The 17,104-nt window shown below is 50.5% G+C and overlaps 1 protein-coding gene across 3 annotated transcripts in view; it reads right to left on the bottom strand.

Moving 5' to 3' along the window:
- Positions 1-4,823, bottom strand: part of KIRREL2 (kirre like nephrin family adhesion molecule 2) — a 61,200-nt gene extending 56,377 nt beyond the window's left edge. For 2 of the 3 annotated variants that reach the window (XM_081018757.1, XM_081018756.1), the window contains exon 1: positions 4,203-4,823. In XM_081018757.1, the coding sequence (XP_080874883.1) occupies positions 4,203-4,272 (70 nt within the window). In that variant the 5' untranslated portion in view covers positions 4,273-4,823. The remainder of the gene's footprint in view (positions 1-4,202) is intronic. The other variant, XM_081018755.1, reaches the window with a different exon arrangement.
- Positions 4,824-17,104: the final 12,281 nt, after the last annotated feature.

The following is a 17,104-nucleotide window of genomic DNA, read 5'->3' as shown; positions in this document are numbered from 1 at the left end:
TCCCTGGGCTGAAAACAAGATTTCCTCCAAACATTTCTTAGGATCCTTTGCCAAATGTAGTACTTAGTGTTGGTCCAGATATGTGGTAGGTCCTTGATGAAGGCAGGAAGTATTGGACAAACCAACAAACATTGACAAAGACCAATAGCCTTCAAATGGTGTGATGCGGGTTAGTACTCCGACGCCCATCAACCCCAGCCAGCATGGCTGATGGTCAGGGATGATGGGAGTTGTAGTCCAACATGGCCATCCCTGGTGTACTGGGTTGTGTCAGTGATGGAGCCTTTGTTTTATCTGGGGCTTGGGGGGAAGCGACTGAGGGACTTTTGCCTTTAGAGAAGGTGAAAGAGATTAAGGGGGGAGAAAAAAATGCGGCAAAGGAGGACATCAGACCTAGAAAGGGGTTCCGTGTTGGAGATCCATGTTAAAGAGAGGTCCCAGCTCTGGAAAAAAAGTCGGAGATTATAAGGACGTTGCAATGTCAGAGAATGAGTGGGGGGAAACAAAAAACAGCTCCTTGGAAATTAAGTGCATCACTGCACACACCGTCACAGACAACAACCTACTTTGCAGGTTGCTTCCTCGGTCTCCTGCAAACACCGAACCTGTTGTGGGAAATGAAGATAGGAACAGTAGGGGTGTGGTTTTTTTGTTTTTAAAGTTAACTGAACCAAATTCTGTTGGTAAAGAGATGAGGAGGAAGCTGTGGCCTTCCAGCTGTTGTTGAACTCCAACTCCCATCAGCTCCAGTCAGCATAACCAATGATCATCTGCCTACATCTGGATGCCTACAGGGTCTCCAAGACAGTCCCATGGCAGCCGCGGAGTCCTCCTGAGGCAGCCCAGATAAGAGAGCCTTGGCTTGGATGTTGAAGGCCCCAGTTACAATAGGCTGGTGTTCTCTAGCATCACCGGTGAGACCATCTTGTGCATGGAGTCAGTATCCCTCAGGTGCTTATATGCATTGGCCCATGGCCAGTATGACCAATGGTCAGGGGGTGTTGGGAGTTGTAGTACGGCATCAGGGGATGCTCACAGGTTCCCCGTCATAAATCACAGTGCAAGGACTGTGGTGGCTGTTAACTTTCCACCCCATGCATTAGTGCCACAGGGAAATTCATTTTCTAGGGAGAAGTGTTCAGCTGCCCTAACGCGACCGTTTGAAATCCTGTTTCTGTCCTTAAACTCCCCCGCCCTGCATCTTAGTCTCCCATGTTCCGGCTGCTGCCTCTGGCTGCTGGCTCAAGACACATCATCATTAGACACTGCCCCCCCCGTCCCCGGCTCCCTCCCCACCCTTGTGCAGAGGTTGATTCAACGCCAGCGAAGAGCAGGCGCCATGGGGGGAAAAGAGCGCCACAACCACTCAGGAATCATTAGCGTTACTGCAAAGGGAACTTGTAGCCAGGGGGCAGAGGCTAAGCCAGGCGTGCAAGTGTGAACTCACTTATCCCCTCGACACCTCCGCAACCCACGCATCCCCGACACCCCCAAACCCTGCCCTGGGGGCGCTGCTCTGCACTCCCATCGCTGCCACTGAAGGCATCTGACAGCAGATGAGCCAAGAGAACCCGGCCAACTCCGGAGGGTTGCCAGGCCCAAAGGAAGACACATTCAACTCCTTGCATCGGTGGCAGAGTCCCGTTTTTGCTTTGTACTCATGAGGCCCTGGGTTCAGTCCTCAGCATCTCTAGCTAGGACTGGGAGAGGCCGCTGTCCGAAACCCTGGAGAGGCGCTGCCAAGGTTGGTATGGACCATACTGAGCTTATAGGCAGACCATTGGTGCAATTCTGCATAAGGCAGCTTCTGGTCCTCTCCAAATGAAACGGCTCCTGTGCCTTTAAGAGCTGTCAGGGAGAAGTTCAGCAGGTGCACCTTCCCCCATCACTGCACTGCGACTGGAGGAGAGCTCCTCCTGGCCGAACAGCAGAGCCATTTAACAGGATTTCATTTCTACATCGGAGGAGGCACAACCACAGCTGCCCACTGGCCCAGGTGGCTCCTCCCAGTGACCCACTGCCAGGATGACCCTGGGGTGCCCTGCTTGGAGGCAGGCTTCCCATGTTGCAGCAGGCCAATGGGAGAGGGGTGTGTGTGTGTGTGTATGATGCCCTTAAGGGAGGCACAGCAGAACGCAGGCAGATGCCTGACCCACAATCCCCCAGGCCTGTCCGCTGCACCGCACAAACCCCACTGAGATGGAACCATGCTATATCTTAATATGCAGATCCTGCTTCTTTCCATGGGGGGGGGGTGCACAGGCAAACTTTCCCAGTGCATGGCGCTACATGCCAATGGGGACAGGGTGTGGAGAGAAGAGTGCTCTTTGGATTCCGCTCCCCACCCCCCGCCTCAGGCCCCAACATGCCATAGGCTGCCTAAACACCATACATTTAAAGCACATTTCCACCACCCAAAGAACACACTGGCAGCTGTAGTTTACTCATCCAGAGCTACAATTCACAGCATTCTTAAACTACAATTCCCAAAATTCTTTTTTGGGGCTGGGATTGCTTTAAATGTATATGATGCATATGGAGTCTCCAGCTAGGCCTGCTCCTGTGCATGTAGGGGGTGCAGCCTATTGAGGGGCTGACCCCAAATCTAGGCAAAGAAATCTCATAACCAGAGACTGAAGCTGATTGGCAGGTTAACTAGCCAACCACCTTCCAACATTCCCTGCATGACTCAATCACAGAACTCTTTCCCTAGACACCAATGCCAGTTGAGGGAGGTGAGAGGCGAGAGGCACAACTCTGGGCATCTGCAGAGGGCCCCCCAAGTTTCCACTTACGCATCCACAACAACCAGAGTTTGGTATTTCTGGAATTTATCCTAAATTCCGCTTACCTGGGCGCGAGCGTCCAATGAACTCAATAGGACTTACTTCTGTACAGAGAAGGGTTAGCATTGAACTTGCCAGGCCTCCTGAAACACCCCCCCCCCCAAATCCTGAACCTCTGGTAGAAATTACAAGACAGGATGGGGAGGGGGAGAAATTAAATCATATTAAAAGTAAAGGTGCTGCGGGATGGGGGTGGGATGGGGAGAAGCACACCAGTGCCAGGCGAGGCTTACCCAGATTCAGAAGGGGAGGGGGGAGTTCGGAGGTTCCGCGCTCCTCTTCCTCCTCCCCCCCGCCCCCTTCAAGACTGATCGCGTATGCCTGCTAAATAATAAAGCCGCACCTGAATGACAACGAGGTGTGGGTGCTGGGGTTGCAGCACTGTGGGGGAGGGAAGGGGGAGTGGGTGGGAGGGGGGCGCTGGTCGGCGTGCGAACCGAGCTCGCTTGAGATTTAGCCGTTCAAGGTTAACCACGAGAGGGAGTCTGCGGGTGGAAGGGAACTCAAAGATCAACCCTAACCCCAAGCACGCCCCCGCGGAGAAGAGCACTTCAGGGAATCAGGCAGGGCGATGGTAGCCCTCCCATTCCCACAGGGAAAAATTAGAATAATTATTCACACACACACACACCCCACGCGCAAAAAAAAATTTAAAAAATCCCTCCCTGAGATGAAACTGCAACGCGTGGTTTTAACGAGGGTGTGTGTGTGGGGTAATACCCCTCCCCATAGAAGGGGGGAAGGACCCACTCACTTCGTTGCTGGCTGCACCAGAGGTTATTTGCTTAAGTTCACCCCCGCAGATAACAGGGAGCGGCAAAGGCAGTGGTACAAAGGCGACTTCTCTTCAAGGTCATACATACATGCGTACTCAAGAATCATTGGCACAGTCCGGATGAGCCCCCCACCCACCCCAGGAAAGAAAAAACACCCGCCCCAGCAGTTCCGAGTCCCAACCCATTCCTCAAGGAAGGTCCCAGCCGGCCGCCTCCGTTCCTCTGCTCAAACCATTAAGCCCCATGATCTCCCCCAGAGTCAGGAATAGAACCCAGGTGTACTGAGGCACTGCTCCTTGTCCCCCCTCCCCCTTGTAGCCAGAAACAGAGCAACCTCCCCGCACTCTCAGCCAGGTCCCAATCCTAATAATATATAGCCTGGTATCTTTCGTGAAAGAGTTGGACCCGTTCAATATTTTTTTTTAAGTCTTAAGTTTAGCGTCAGTGGGTGGGGTGGCTTTTTTTGGGGGGGGGGTCCCCTTAAGGCTGGCAAACTGGGAGATTCCTCCCCCCTCTCACACACCCCTCCCGTCTCCATCAGAAGGAAGTTTGACAAATATAAAGCAGTTGCAGTTCATACCTGGGTCTGCAAAGTAACTCAGGGATACGGTCCAGGTCAGCAGGAGCGCCGTCCTCATGGTGGGTGGCATCGAGGGTGGGTGCTGGTGGGAATGGGCGCTTCAGCGGGGATGGGTGTCACTGCAGGAGCCTCCCTTTCACACGACCGCCCTTCTCCCGTGTCCGCCTTCGAATTCCTCAGCGAGGCTGACCCGGGTCTCGAGGTTTCCAACAGTTGCGGGTTCTTTCCTGCTTTTAAGAGAGGGGGCGTCTACCGTGACCTTGGTGTCTGGGACTGGGATGGTTTAAAGCAAAAGTGGAGGATGTTGGGGGAGGAGGAGGGATTTTTGAAGTTGCAAGGAAAATCCCGAAGCTCATCTCCTTAAAATAAAAAAGGAAAGGAAAGCGGGGAAGGACCGGACCACTTTCTCCCTTCTTCCTTCCTGCCTTCCTCGCGCTCTCCTGCCCCTCCTGCAGGACTCGCCAGCTCCCCAGCTACTTCCACACTGTAGCCGTCCACCTCCAGGGAGCTCCTGCTCATTCAGCAAGGGTAGAGCATGGCCACGCCCACCGCGGCTCCGGATTGGCTGCCTGGGAAGCTGCACTCATTAAGAAAAAAAAATATATATCACACGCTCGCATTCAGAAACCGCTCGCTGGCTAGCGGTGGCTGGCTTGCTGGTTCGCTCGCTCGCGGGCGGGCGGGCGGGCACGGGTGAACCAGCTCGCGCATCGCCCCCTCCTCTTCCCACCCACCCCCGTGGGTGAAAAGGTCCGAGCTTAGTGGGTGCGGTGGGGAGTGCGAGGGGGAGGAGGCAGCTGCTGCCTGCGGAAGGGTGTGCAGCACGCTAGCAAACGCACCTCGTCCAACGCATCGTGTATCACAATGGGGCACATCATATACTGAGTGTTAAATTAATGGCTGTGTGTGTGTTGCTAATTGTCCTTTTTTAATATTTAAAAGGATCTTGAGAATGCCAGGATCCGATAGTCCCAGAAAGGATGCAGTGGTGCCTTCTCATATTCCAAACTCCTTCCATATAGAACCTCGTTAAAGTGCATTTTTCTCTGGGGTGGTGGTGGGGAAAGTATTTGTTTTCCTGGTTTCTCTCCCCTACCCTGGAAAAAGGTATTTTTTAATTTTGTTGAAATCCAATCTCCCCTCTGATATTTTGCCTGTTCTGGGCTTCTATGTTGAAAAGTGTGGAAGTTGCATTATTTATTTGTGGTGGGGTTGCTGGTGGGATGATCTGCTGACCCGCTTTGCAGGGAAAGAGAAAGGCGAGAAATAGCGGGGGCTGAACAGCAAGGCCCTGGGGTGGGAAAGCACGCTGCACAACAATCTGATGCAACAACTACAAGGCAGCTTTCTGACCGGGCCTTGCTTGCCCCCAAGAGACTCTGCCTGTCCCCTTTTGCACATAACCTAGCTCCCTCCTTAAACTGCCCCAGGCAGGCCTAAGCAAAACCATAGTTTAAATCGTAGGCTGGAGGGGCTTGTCTAATTCAAATTTCTGCTTGTCTAATTCATAGGCAGGGATTAATAGGAGCCAAATTTTAGCTCTATTTTTTGTTTTAACCTGCAGACCCTTGGAACATGAGTGCATTGAGCACGTGCAGAGTGCATTCCTCCCAGCACAAGTTCCTGATCCCCTAGTATCGGGCTATGTACACATTCCTATCTAAAAATGCAATTGTTCTTTTCTTCAATTTGCATTGGCTGGGGTTTTTTTTTGGGGGGGGGGGAGAATGCATATAAATTGCCTAAGAAATGGCAGGAGAGATATGGCTTGTGGTAACTCTGCTTGCCAAACTGGCAGTGGTAGTGCACTGTATGCAGAGCAAAGGAGGGAATGTGTACACAATTCCTCAGGGCAAAAGGTCACATGACACCCAGTCTACTCTCCCTCCCACCCTGCTTTTGGAAATGAATAATGTTAGGTTGGCATTCATTCAGTACTTTTAGGCTGCACTCCTAAATGCATTTACCAGGGAGTAAATCCCACTGATAGGGACGCGGGTGGCGCTGTGGTCTAAACCACTGAACCTAGGGCTTGCCGACCAGAAGGTCGGTGGTTCGAATCCCCATGACGGGGTGAGCTCCCGTTGCTCGGTCACAGCTCCTGCCAACCTAGCAGCTCAAAAGCACACCAGTGCAAGCAGATAAATAGGTACCGCTCTTGCGGGAAGGTAAACGGCATTCTGGTTCACCAGAAGCGGCTTAGTCATGCTGGCCACATGACCTGGAAGCTGTACGCCAGCTCCCTCGGCCTATAGAGTGAGATGAGCGCACAACCCCAGAGTCGTCCGCAACTGGACATAACGGTCTGGGGTACCTTTACCTTTACCTTAAATCCCATTGAAGTAGACAAGTATATGATTGCACTACCAGGCTGCAATCCTGAATGCAGTGGATAGGAATGTGCTTTGAGACGGCTCAGAGAACTTTGTATGCCTGATCTCAACCATCCTTACAACAACGCTGCAGAATGGGTCGGTATTATCCCCATACTGAAGATGGGAGAGGGGTGAGGCTGAGGCAGAGCAGCTTGGGCTTTTTCATTGATCCCAGATGTTCAGAGTTGCGGTTACTCTTTGGTGAGGAAAATGCACACCGCCATGACTTCATGCAACCTGGACCGGGCCTGGACCTATGGTAATCCTGCAAAATACTTTCTGTAATGAAAGAGATTACAGAAAGGCTACAGCGGGAAATCCAAGGTTCAATCTCTGCACCTCCAGATAAAGTTGGGAAGGAGCTCTGCCTGAAACCCTGCCAGTCAGTGTGAACAGTTCTGAGCTTGGATGCACCAGTGGTTGGCTTTCTTGGTTTCTGGTTGATGGGCAGTGTATGATTATGAGTGGGTGGGGGATGACCTGGGAGAGAAGGGGGGGGGGAGTCAGAGGCATTTTTGCATCATGTTTACCATGATTACTATCTCTTCGTTTCCTGTGCCCGTAGTTTGACTACAAACCCTACACTGATTAGAAAATATATTCAGTCTCAAAAATAGCTTTCTTCTGCTTTTGATCCTGCAATGCTACCATTGATATATGTGCACATGCGGGGCAGTTTCAAAGGTAGCTCCCCGTGCGCTTGGAATTCTGCACAATATGAGAAAAGACAGGCTGATTTATGCTAATTGTTTGAGGTAGAAAAAAAGGTGTCAACTGGCATGGCTTTGTGACTGTTCTGTCACCTGCTGTGAGTGAAAAGCATGTAGAGTTAGGATGGGCTGCATTTCTGCATTTGCAAGACAGGTTATGCCACACTGCCAAAATAAGCAACTCTGTTCTTTTTGATGCGGTGATCGCATGGGATGATGTGAATTGGCACTGCAGTGTCCCTGCATTCCTTGCGAGCACAGCCATGTTTCTTGGTGTGAGCAGCAGGGGTTGTTGACCTACAAGATGTAGGAGGTTTGATCAGCACATCTGATAGGTCTGCTCTCTGTTCTGACCTATAAGTGAGATTGAATCATTTGGACGGACCTGCTAAACGCATCTTCCACATCCTGTAAGGGGCTGGCTCTGTGGTTCAGTGGGAAAGTGGAAAAAAAAGGTTCACAGGTAAGGCCTGTGACTGACCAGGAAGAAGTGAGAGGCAGGTAGGCTGCATAATACAGTCCTACGTGGGGTTACCTTTGAAGGTGACCCGGAAACTACAACTAATCCAGAATGCGGCAGCTCGATTGGTGACTAGAAGCGGCCGCTGAGACCATATAACACCTGTCCTGAAAGACCTACATTGGCTCCCAGTATGTTCCCGAGCTCTATTCAAAGTGTTGGTGCTGACCTTTAAAGCCCTAAACGGCCTCGGCCCAGTATACCTGAAGGAGCGTCTCCACCCCCATTGTTGTGCCCAGACGCTGAGGTCCAGCGCTGAGGGCCTTCTGGCGGTTCCCTCACTGAGAGAAGCAAAGCTACAGGGAACCAGGCAGAGGGCCTTTTTGGTAGTGGCGCCCGTCCTGTGGAACGCCCTCCCATCAGATGTCAAAGAGATAAACAACTACCTGACATTCAGAAAACATCTGAAGGCAGCTCTGTTTAGGGAAGTTTTTAATGTGTGGCATTTTAATGTAGTTGTAATCTTTGTTGGAAGCCGCCCAGAGTGGTTGGGGAAACCCAGCTGGATGGGCGGGGTACAAATAATAAATTATTGTTATTATTATTGTTATTATTATTATTATTATTATTATTATTATTATTTACAAATCACTACAATTTTATCCCAACTTTCCTTCAAGGATCTCACCTGAGCCTCCCCTTCCTCGTCCCCCCCCCCCCGGCGACAGGCTGAGAGAAAATGCCTGGCCCAAGGTGAACTCCATGGCTTCCCTGTTTCCTATGAGGGCAGCACTGGCACTAAGGAAGAGGAAGCTGGCAGCGCCACTTCCTAGTCTAGATATATATGAGTAAGTAGGCAGGTGAGATCTGGCTGAGCGGATGCAGAGGTTGGTTGGGCAGTGCCCAGTTTGCTTTAATAGTTCCAGCCTCCGCTGCCCTATCATCTGCAGCAGCTGGATAGCTCAGTTGGAAGAGCACGAGACTCTTAATCTCAGGGTCCTGGGTTTGAGCCCCACATTGGGCAAAAAAGATTTGTGCTTTGCAGAGGGTTGAATTAGATGATCAATCCTCGTGATCCTTTCCAACTCTACAACTCTTTGGTGATTCTAACTACTCTGGCTGCATCACCATAGGGTTTTGAATCCATCAGTCCAGGCCTAGGCCTCCTTTCCCTCTATGTCTGTTTCCAATACTCCCTGTTTAGGAGGACAAAATTATTGAGGCTGCCCCTCCGCTGACCTTTTTTTTTTTGCTGGTTCCCGGGTGGGATGCCCGTCTGCAGCAGAGAACTAAGATGCCGTTAGACTGCGGACACCCCCTCCCTTCTTTAGCACACGCCTTTCCCGCTAGCATCTGTTCCCAATTATCTCTTGGAAGTGTGTGCAACAGGCAGCTGGGGGCTGGGGTAGGGCGAAGGGACTCGCAGAGCTTGCTTCTCTCCCCCCCCACCCCATGTCACAATAATGGCATTCACTGCTGCACTGGTCAGGGCTTTTCGTTTCATCTGTCCTATCCTGAAGCAGGTCTCATTTTATTTACTCTTTGGGGGGGGGGGAGATATGACAGTTTACAACATGGAATTATGGGAGTCTTTCAGATCCGAAGATGTAACTCCATGCAATTGGCTCCAGCCCCACACATTAGAACCCAGGATTTCTAGTTCTGCTATCCACGCCTCGATCCACTGAGCCCACTAGCCTCTCAAAAGGAGAGAGCCATTCTGCTGCCTGAGGCCCTGCTCCTCTTTGTCCAAAGCCCGAGAGCTTTAAAGTGCTGGGAACAACCCATATATCGCTCTCCGCTTTCAGGTTCCTCTTTCCAAGCCACTAGTGGGAATAATTCCATGTCACAGGTTAGTCCCCTGAGTGAAGCTCAGCGAATGGGAAGCAGATTGCTGATCAAAGAGCGGGAGGGGGAGATTTAAAGCGATTTCTGCTGCTTTATACATATATATATTTCTGAGGTGGAGATTTAAGCGGGCCAGGAAGATTGGCTGAAGGCTCAGCCCTGGAAAATATGCTCCAGCGTCTTTCCCTCTAAATCTCCACATGTGTCGGTCTGCCACGCTGAGGCCAAGCCCTGCTGACACACAGACCATCACCAGCAGAAACCGGCCGAGGTGTGGTGGCAGAAATTCTCCTGCGATGCTGTGTTGGCAATTGGTGTGTGTGTGTGTGTGTGTGTGAGCGCGTGCACCAGTAGTACATGTGTGTGTTTTTGTACACGTGTAAGCAGGATTCTGCGTGAGCGTTGCAGCTGGCCTGGGGGAGGGGAGCTTCAAGACACGAAGCAAAGCACCCGCTGAAAATCCCCTCCAAGAGGATTTGAAAAGAATATTCTGAAGATTTGGGGATTAAAGAGGGGGGTGGAAATTGGCATCTGTATGGGAGGGGGAATGATTGTGCTCTCGGCAGAGGCAGGGCTTGGGAGAAGCATCAGACTCCATGAATGGAAGCTTTGGATTCTTGCCCGTGTTTACATCAGCAAAAGTAGACTGTGGCACATACAACTCCAGGGGTTTGTTTAGAGTAACTGCACTTCTTCTAGTTCGGTCAGTAGAGCAGGAGGCTCTTCATCTCAGGGACATGGGTTTGAGCCCCACATTGGCCAAAAGATTCCTGCATTGCAGGGGGTTGGACCAGTGGCGTAGCGTGGGTTGTCAGCACCCGGGGCAAGGCAAGTAATTTGCGCCTTCTAACCCGTGGATTTTAGCAGGGGGTAGAGAGCTGCGAGTGCGAGCGCCCCCCCCAGATGTTGCGCCCGGTGCGGCCGGCCCCCCTGCACCCCCCACACTACGCCACTGGGTTGGACTAGATGGCCCTCGTGGTCCCTTCCAACTCCATGATTCTATTTCAATTTTTCTCCAAGGGCCTCAATGTGTTATGCATGGTTCTCCTCCTCTGCATGTTTATCTTCACAACAACCCTACGAGGTAAGGTCACCCAGTGAGCTTTATAACTGAGTTGGGATTTGAACCCTGGTTTCACTCTAACCACTACCCCACACTTCTGCGTGGTTCAAACTCAGCCAATCAGAGCGCATGCGCCTTCCCGCCCTCATGTTGTTTTGCTGTAGCAAGCCTTGGGGCTGTACGCTTTTGCGGTAGTCCAATGCATTTTAATCTCCCTTCAAGGATACAAGTGAAAAGGCGGTGGCATGCTATATATCAGAATATTTGGGATAATGATGCATATACAGGAAGCACATGGAGAGGTCCCTATAGTGACCTCAGGCTTCTAGCTCAAGTGCCCAACTTTATGGTGGTGATATAAATCCAATTTTTAATGCATTCGCTGATTTCACCCCAATAACCCTCTTCCAGAGATGGGAATATTAGAAACCAGAAGTCCTTGCTCTTGACACTACTTTCACAAGCTCCTCAATATTTCACAGGTGAAAAATAAAGACGCTTGTGTATTTGTAACGCATATTCTAACATCAAGCATCAAGTCAAAAAGTCCTTTACTCTACAAAAGCCTGTCCTCCTCTGCCTTCATGGTTACGGTGTTTTCGAGACACATTAGCTCTGCTCGTCTGTTGCAACAGGGTTTGCAGAGAGTCATGAGGCACCTTAAAGGAATGGATTCAGACCAGGATTAAGGACGGTTCAGACCTGGTTACTTGGTTAATTCGCGCTATGTGCTGCTGAACTTAATGGGGATTGTTTTTGAGTAGGGGTCAGCAAACTTTTTCAGCAGGGGGCCGGTCCACTGTCCCTCAGACCTTGTGGGGGGCTGGACTATATTTTGAAAAATAAAATAAAAAATGAACGAATTCCTATGCCCCACAAATAACCCAGAGATGCATTTTAAATAAAAGGACACATTCTACTCATGTAAAAACACGCTGATTCCTGGACCGTCCATGGGCCGGATTTAGAAGGCGATTGCACCGCATCTGGCCCCTGGGCCTTAGGTTGCCTACCCATGTTTTTGAGTATACAGGCATAGGATGGCAATATTCAAGGGTCCCCAATGGGGTGTCTGGAGGAGCATTTGCACCCACCAAGTCTCTCCCTGGTCCCCACTGCCCTCTGAAATTAGGTTTGAAAGAATAGTTTTACTGTAGCCTGTAGAATCAGCTGTAGTCTGTGCTTGGTTGTGAGGTTGTGTGTGTGTGTGTGTGTGTGTGTGTGTGTGTGTGGTGCTCACAACAGTTCCTCCAATTGCAAACTTGCCCATAGATCCCAAAAGGTTGGCAATCCCTGCACTATAAATTGGTTGCTTCGTTCCTACAGAAACCAATGGGACTTAAGTCAACTTGTCCCATTGTCTTCAACTAACAATGCAGGATTCAACCCTGAGCATTATTATAGCATAAGCTTTCATGGTCGACATCAGATGCCTGAAATAATATCCATATTTGAAGATATGCAGAGAGAAATGTAGGGAGAGAGAGAGAAAATTAGCTTTAGTACAATTAGCACTTTATTTCTTGAATTTAATTTCCCACTGACCTCACAGCTAATATTTTATTTGTTTCTTTCTTTCTTTGCCAGGAATGGAGGACTTGTGCCATATGCCTCCTCCATCGTTCGATTACATCTCACAAAATCCCTGATTGCTGACCGTGCAGATTGGGGGTGATGGGCGCTGGAGTCTGAAAACATTTGGAGCTCACAGGTTTCCCATCATCATTCTGCACCCCGTTAATTTGACCCAAGTGGAGTCCGAACCAGCAAACACATGTACAGTGGTACCTCAGGTTACATACGCTTCAGGTTACATATGCTTCAGGTTACAGACTCCGCTAACCCAGAAATATTACCTCAGGTTAAGAACTTTGCTTCAGGATGAGAACAGAAATTGTGCTCCGGCGGTGCGGTGGGAGCGGGAGGCCCCATTAGCTAAAGTGGTGCTTCAGGTTAAGAACAATTTCAGGTTAAGAACAGACCTCCGGAACGAATTAAGTTCTTAACCTGAGGTACCATTGTACCAGAATAAAACTGTTTGTCTTTAAGACACTACAAGACTCTTTGTTGATCATAGCGGTTTCCTTTTCAGCAACAGCAATAAAACCCCTTAGGAACCCTTAAGCAAAACATCTGGATTTCACAATGGAGCCAATAGCACTTCTAGCAGCGACATAAACACATGGGGGTTGGACTAGATGACCCTCAGGGTCTGAAAAAGATTCCCCACCCCATGCTAGCATGCCCTATGCAAGGGTGTGGGCCTCAGCAGGTGCTCTATGGTGCTTTCCTCTGCTCCAGGACCAGAGGCCTTGTGTTTGTATCCCTCTTCCTCCCCAGTCACATATTTAACATCTAGAAGCCCAGAGAATAGGACTGAACCCCATAGAATTGTCAATATAGATGCCTACTTCCCTTTAAAATATATATATATAGAAAAAGGCACCTCCCAACATTTTCCCCAAAGGCAAAATAGGGGCAATGATCTATTGGGGGCATGACTAGAAGGGAGAGATCCGTCTCTGAAATAGACGGGTGTTTAAAGGGGCATGGCACCCAGGCGTTGTGGTTCTCAAGCCCCTTACTCTCCACCCCAGCAGCACCTTCTGTCTACTGGAGCCTGTCGTCCCCCCCCCATCACCACTCTGTTGGCCCCCCAATTCCAGCACTCCACTGAGTGGCGGCTGTTTGACGGCAGCTGGACTGCGGAGCGAGTGGCCGAGGATGCGGTGGGAGCGCAGCCACATGTTGCTATAGCCGGCCGGCAGTGTGTGGCTGCGCTCCCAGCCGCCTCCGCCTCCTCTTCTGCCGCCACTGCCATGGCTTCAGATGGGGGACGGGGGGGGGGGGGAGTGTTCGAAGAGATGCTTTCAAACAAAGTTGGCGAGGAGGGGAGGAGCTTTGGCCTTTTCACACATCCCTCTCAAGTTTTGTCTTTTCTCTCTTTCTTCTCCCCTCAGGAAGAAAACACACACACACAACAACAACAACAGCCCCGCCACACACCACCGCCCCTTCTGCTGCTCCCTCAATAGGGACACAGCAGGCCGCGTAACCAAGGGAGACGAGGCCTGTGCTCGGCTCTCGCCTCTCGCTGGGCCTGGGAATTCCGACAGCTTTTTCTGATGCCTCTGCCAATTGATGGAGTCCCCCTTTCCATTTTGGCAGGGCGAGAAGGAGCTGAGCAGGGCGGGTGGGCGAACTCGAGGCAGGTGGGAGCGGAGGAAGCCGGTGAGAAACAGAGCTCAAGTGCCACCGGTGGGGACCGGGGGCCCTTCCTGGGCCTGCGAGATACCCAAAGCTGCTTGAGTCTCACCACTTGTTCATGAGCGGGGCTCTCCTTATAGACTGGCCTGCCAAGTGCCGGTTGGCAGTTGGCACTCACAGGCCCTTTCACAGATAATCGCAGCAGGGAGTCCCAGGGGATGAATGAGCTGGGAAGGTTGAATGTCCCGTCCCCCACTTTTTAAAAAAACCCACAACAATTCAATGCTCTCCCCCCATCCCTGAGAAGAGGGGTGTGTGATGTTCAGAGAAGCTGTTGTCGCTCAGAGAACATGCATTCCCACCCATTCTCTCTCTTTCTCTCTGCTGCTCAATGGAGTTTCCCAAGAAGGATGCAAAACAGCCTACATTCAGAGTGCCCATCACATAGCAGCTGTTTGCCTTCTCAGGTGGGACAGTTGGGTGCTGGAAGGGTTAGGGGGGAAAGAGTGTCAGAGCACCCCGTCCGTCACAGCCAGCTCAGGTTTTCAAGAGAGATGCAGCACTTTCTCAGAGTTTCATTCTGCTCTTTGAACCAGAAGCAGTACCACCAAATCCTGGATGAATGGGAGCCTGCTCTGGCTGCTCTATGTGGGGAGGTAATGATGCTCTCCCTATGCTCATGAGGTTTTTTGTCTTGTAAGGGAAAGGTAAAGGGTCTCTGGACGGTTAAGTCCAGTCAAAGGCGACTATGGGGTTGCGGCGCTCATCTCGCTTTCAGGCCAAGGGAGCTGGCGTTCATCCACAGGCAACTTTCCGGCTTATGTGGCCAGCATGACTAAACTGCTTCTGGCACAATGGGAAACTGTGACAGAAATCAGTGTGCACAGAAACAACATTTACCTTCTACTTGTGTGCTTTCGAACTGCTAGGTTGGCAGGAGCTGGGACAGAGCAATGGCAGCGCACCCTGTTGCGGGGATTCAAACTGCTGACCTTCTGATTGGCAAGCCCAAGAGGCTCAGTGGTTTAGACCACAGCGCCACCCATGTCCCTGTTTTTGTCTTGTGTACATCTTCTGCCTCCCCCAGAATCCTGGGAACTGTAGTTTACCCCTCAAAGAGGTTCCAAGCACCCTTAGCATACTACAGTTCCTGGGATTCTTTTCTCTTTAATTGTATGGTGTGCATGAGTTTTGTTATTATGCTTCGCATTCCGCCATGTCTCCAAGGCCCTCATGGCAACGCACATTGTCTGCCTTTTATATCCCCTATGTAACAATCCTGCGTGTGGTTGGTTGGGCTGAGATTCAGTGACTGACCCAAGGACACCCTTCATGGCCAAATGGGGATTTGAACCCGGGTCTTGCCCTGTCCTAGTCTGACGCTTTAACTATTACCCCACACAGGCTCTCGTGTTGTAGGGCTGAGTCCTGATTTAGGTAATATCTGAGTCTAAACCAGGTCGAGTCTTGGGCTAATGGTTTATTAATTTAATTTTGTTTCCTATGGGCCACCCTTCATTGAAAACCACAGGGCATTTTACAATATGCTAAAAAGAGAATGGCGTACTTACAACCAATAAAACAACAACGCATCAAAGTTTTGAGACCAAAGCAGTTATCCAAGCCTTGATAACTGTCCCATAGGAGCAAGCTTCTTCCTTCTGCTTCAGGGCTGGAGACCCTGCCCTACAATCATTGCCCTTAGCCACTCTCACCTCCCCTTCCAATAGATTTGACGTTTGATGCTTGCTAACCCCATGATGATCAAAACATGTGCTAAAACATGTGCAGAAGCATTTACAATGTGGGGAACCACCAATCCCCACCCTTCTGCTCTCCTGCCTGATGTGATTTGCTTCAGTGATCTGTAGCCAGCTGCAAAATGCATTTTCTCACCTTTTTTTCTCTGTGTGGCTGCAACATGGAACATATATAATAAGCCCCACTGAAGAAAATACAACACACTTTGGGCAAACTTACAGCGGATTGCACACTGCGAATTCCTTAAAAGCCTGTCTCCTCCAGCTCTGCTCCCAGTAATTTCCTCTGTTCCTGTAGACTTGTTGAAAAGTAAGTAGGTGTCAACCATCAAGTGTCAGCGATGCAATAAAGCCAGCCTAGGAATTTGGGTAAGAGGGTCAGTAAATGCTGTGTATATATTTAGCAGGGAATGTGCACAAACAGATAGCCTGAACGGGGGGGGGGGGGGGAGTCACACGTTGCCAAATCAACATGCATAGCTTTTGCGTGATGTTGGAGGTCTTGTGCACAAGATAGTGACAATGTCAGATTAGTGAAGTGTGCTAGATGACCGATATGAATGGCGCAGAAATCAAATTGACATTAATTCTGTACCTTGGGGTAGAACTGTGTGCTAAAATCAGCAGGCACTGGTTTCTACCACATATAGACTGAATAAACTGAATGTGAGTGGGATGTACCTAGTGGTGACTGGTGCCTATTATTATCATCATCATCATCATCGTCATCATCATCATCATCATACCACCCTATACTAGAGGTCTCAGGGCGGTTCACAGAACAAAATCAAAATATAAAACCACAAAATATATAATCAGAATGAAAACAACAACCCAATAATGCCCCCCTTGGGACTAGTAGGGCAGAAGGCAGGGTGGGGCAGCAGTAAAAAAGGTAAAGGGACCCCTGACCATTAGGTCCAGTCGTGGCCGACTCTGGGGTTGCGACGTTCATCTTGCTTTATTGGCCAAGGGAGCCGGCGTACAGCTTCTGGGTCATGTGGCCAGCATGACTAAGCCGCTTCTGGCGAACCAGAGCAGCGCATGGAAACGCCGTTTACCTTCCTGCTGGAGCGGTACCTATTTATCTACTTGCACTTTGATGTGCTTTCGAACTGCTAGGTTGGCAGGAGCAGGGACTGAGCAATGGGAGCTCACCCCATTGTGGGGATTCGAACCGCCGACCTACTGATCGGCAAGCCCTAGGCTCTGTGGTTTAGACCACAGCACCACCCGAGTCCCTGGGGGAGCAGTAGGGGGAGCCAATAGTAGGTGGAATGAGCCAATGACAGGCAGAGCCAAGTAATTCTAGGTTTGCGCTCATCCTCCTTGATCCTGAGTTCTAGAAGGGCAACACTGAGAGCAAAGAGATGGAAGCACACAGGCAATGCCACACCTCGGACTGGTTGCAAGTAAGAAGGCAGGCAGGTGGGGGCTGGCTGGGAGCAGACTGAGTTTGATGGGGCAGTGCCCTAGTGA

Source organism: Podarcis pityusensis (genome assembly GCF_964106645.2).
Source record: "Podarcis pityusensis genome assembly, chromosome: 8".
NCBI classification, from domain to species: Eukaryota; Metazoa; Chordata; class Lepidosauria; order Squamata; family Lacertidae; genus Podarcis; species Podarcis pityusensis.
The sequence above is the reverse complement of the archived record's forward strand: the minus strand, read 5'-3'. Positions and strand labels throughout refer to the sequence as shown.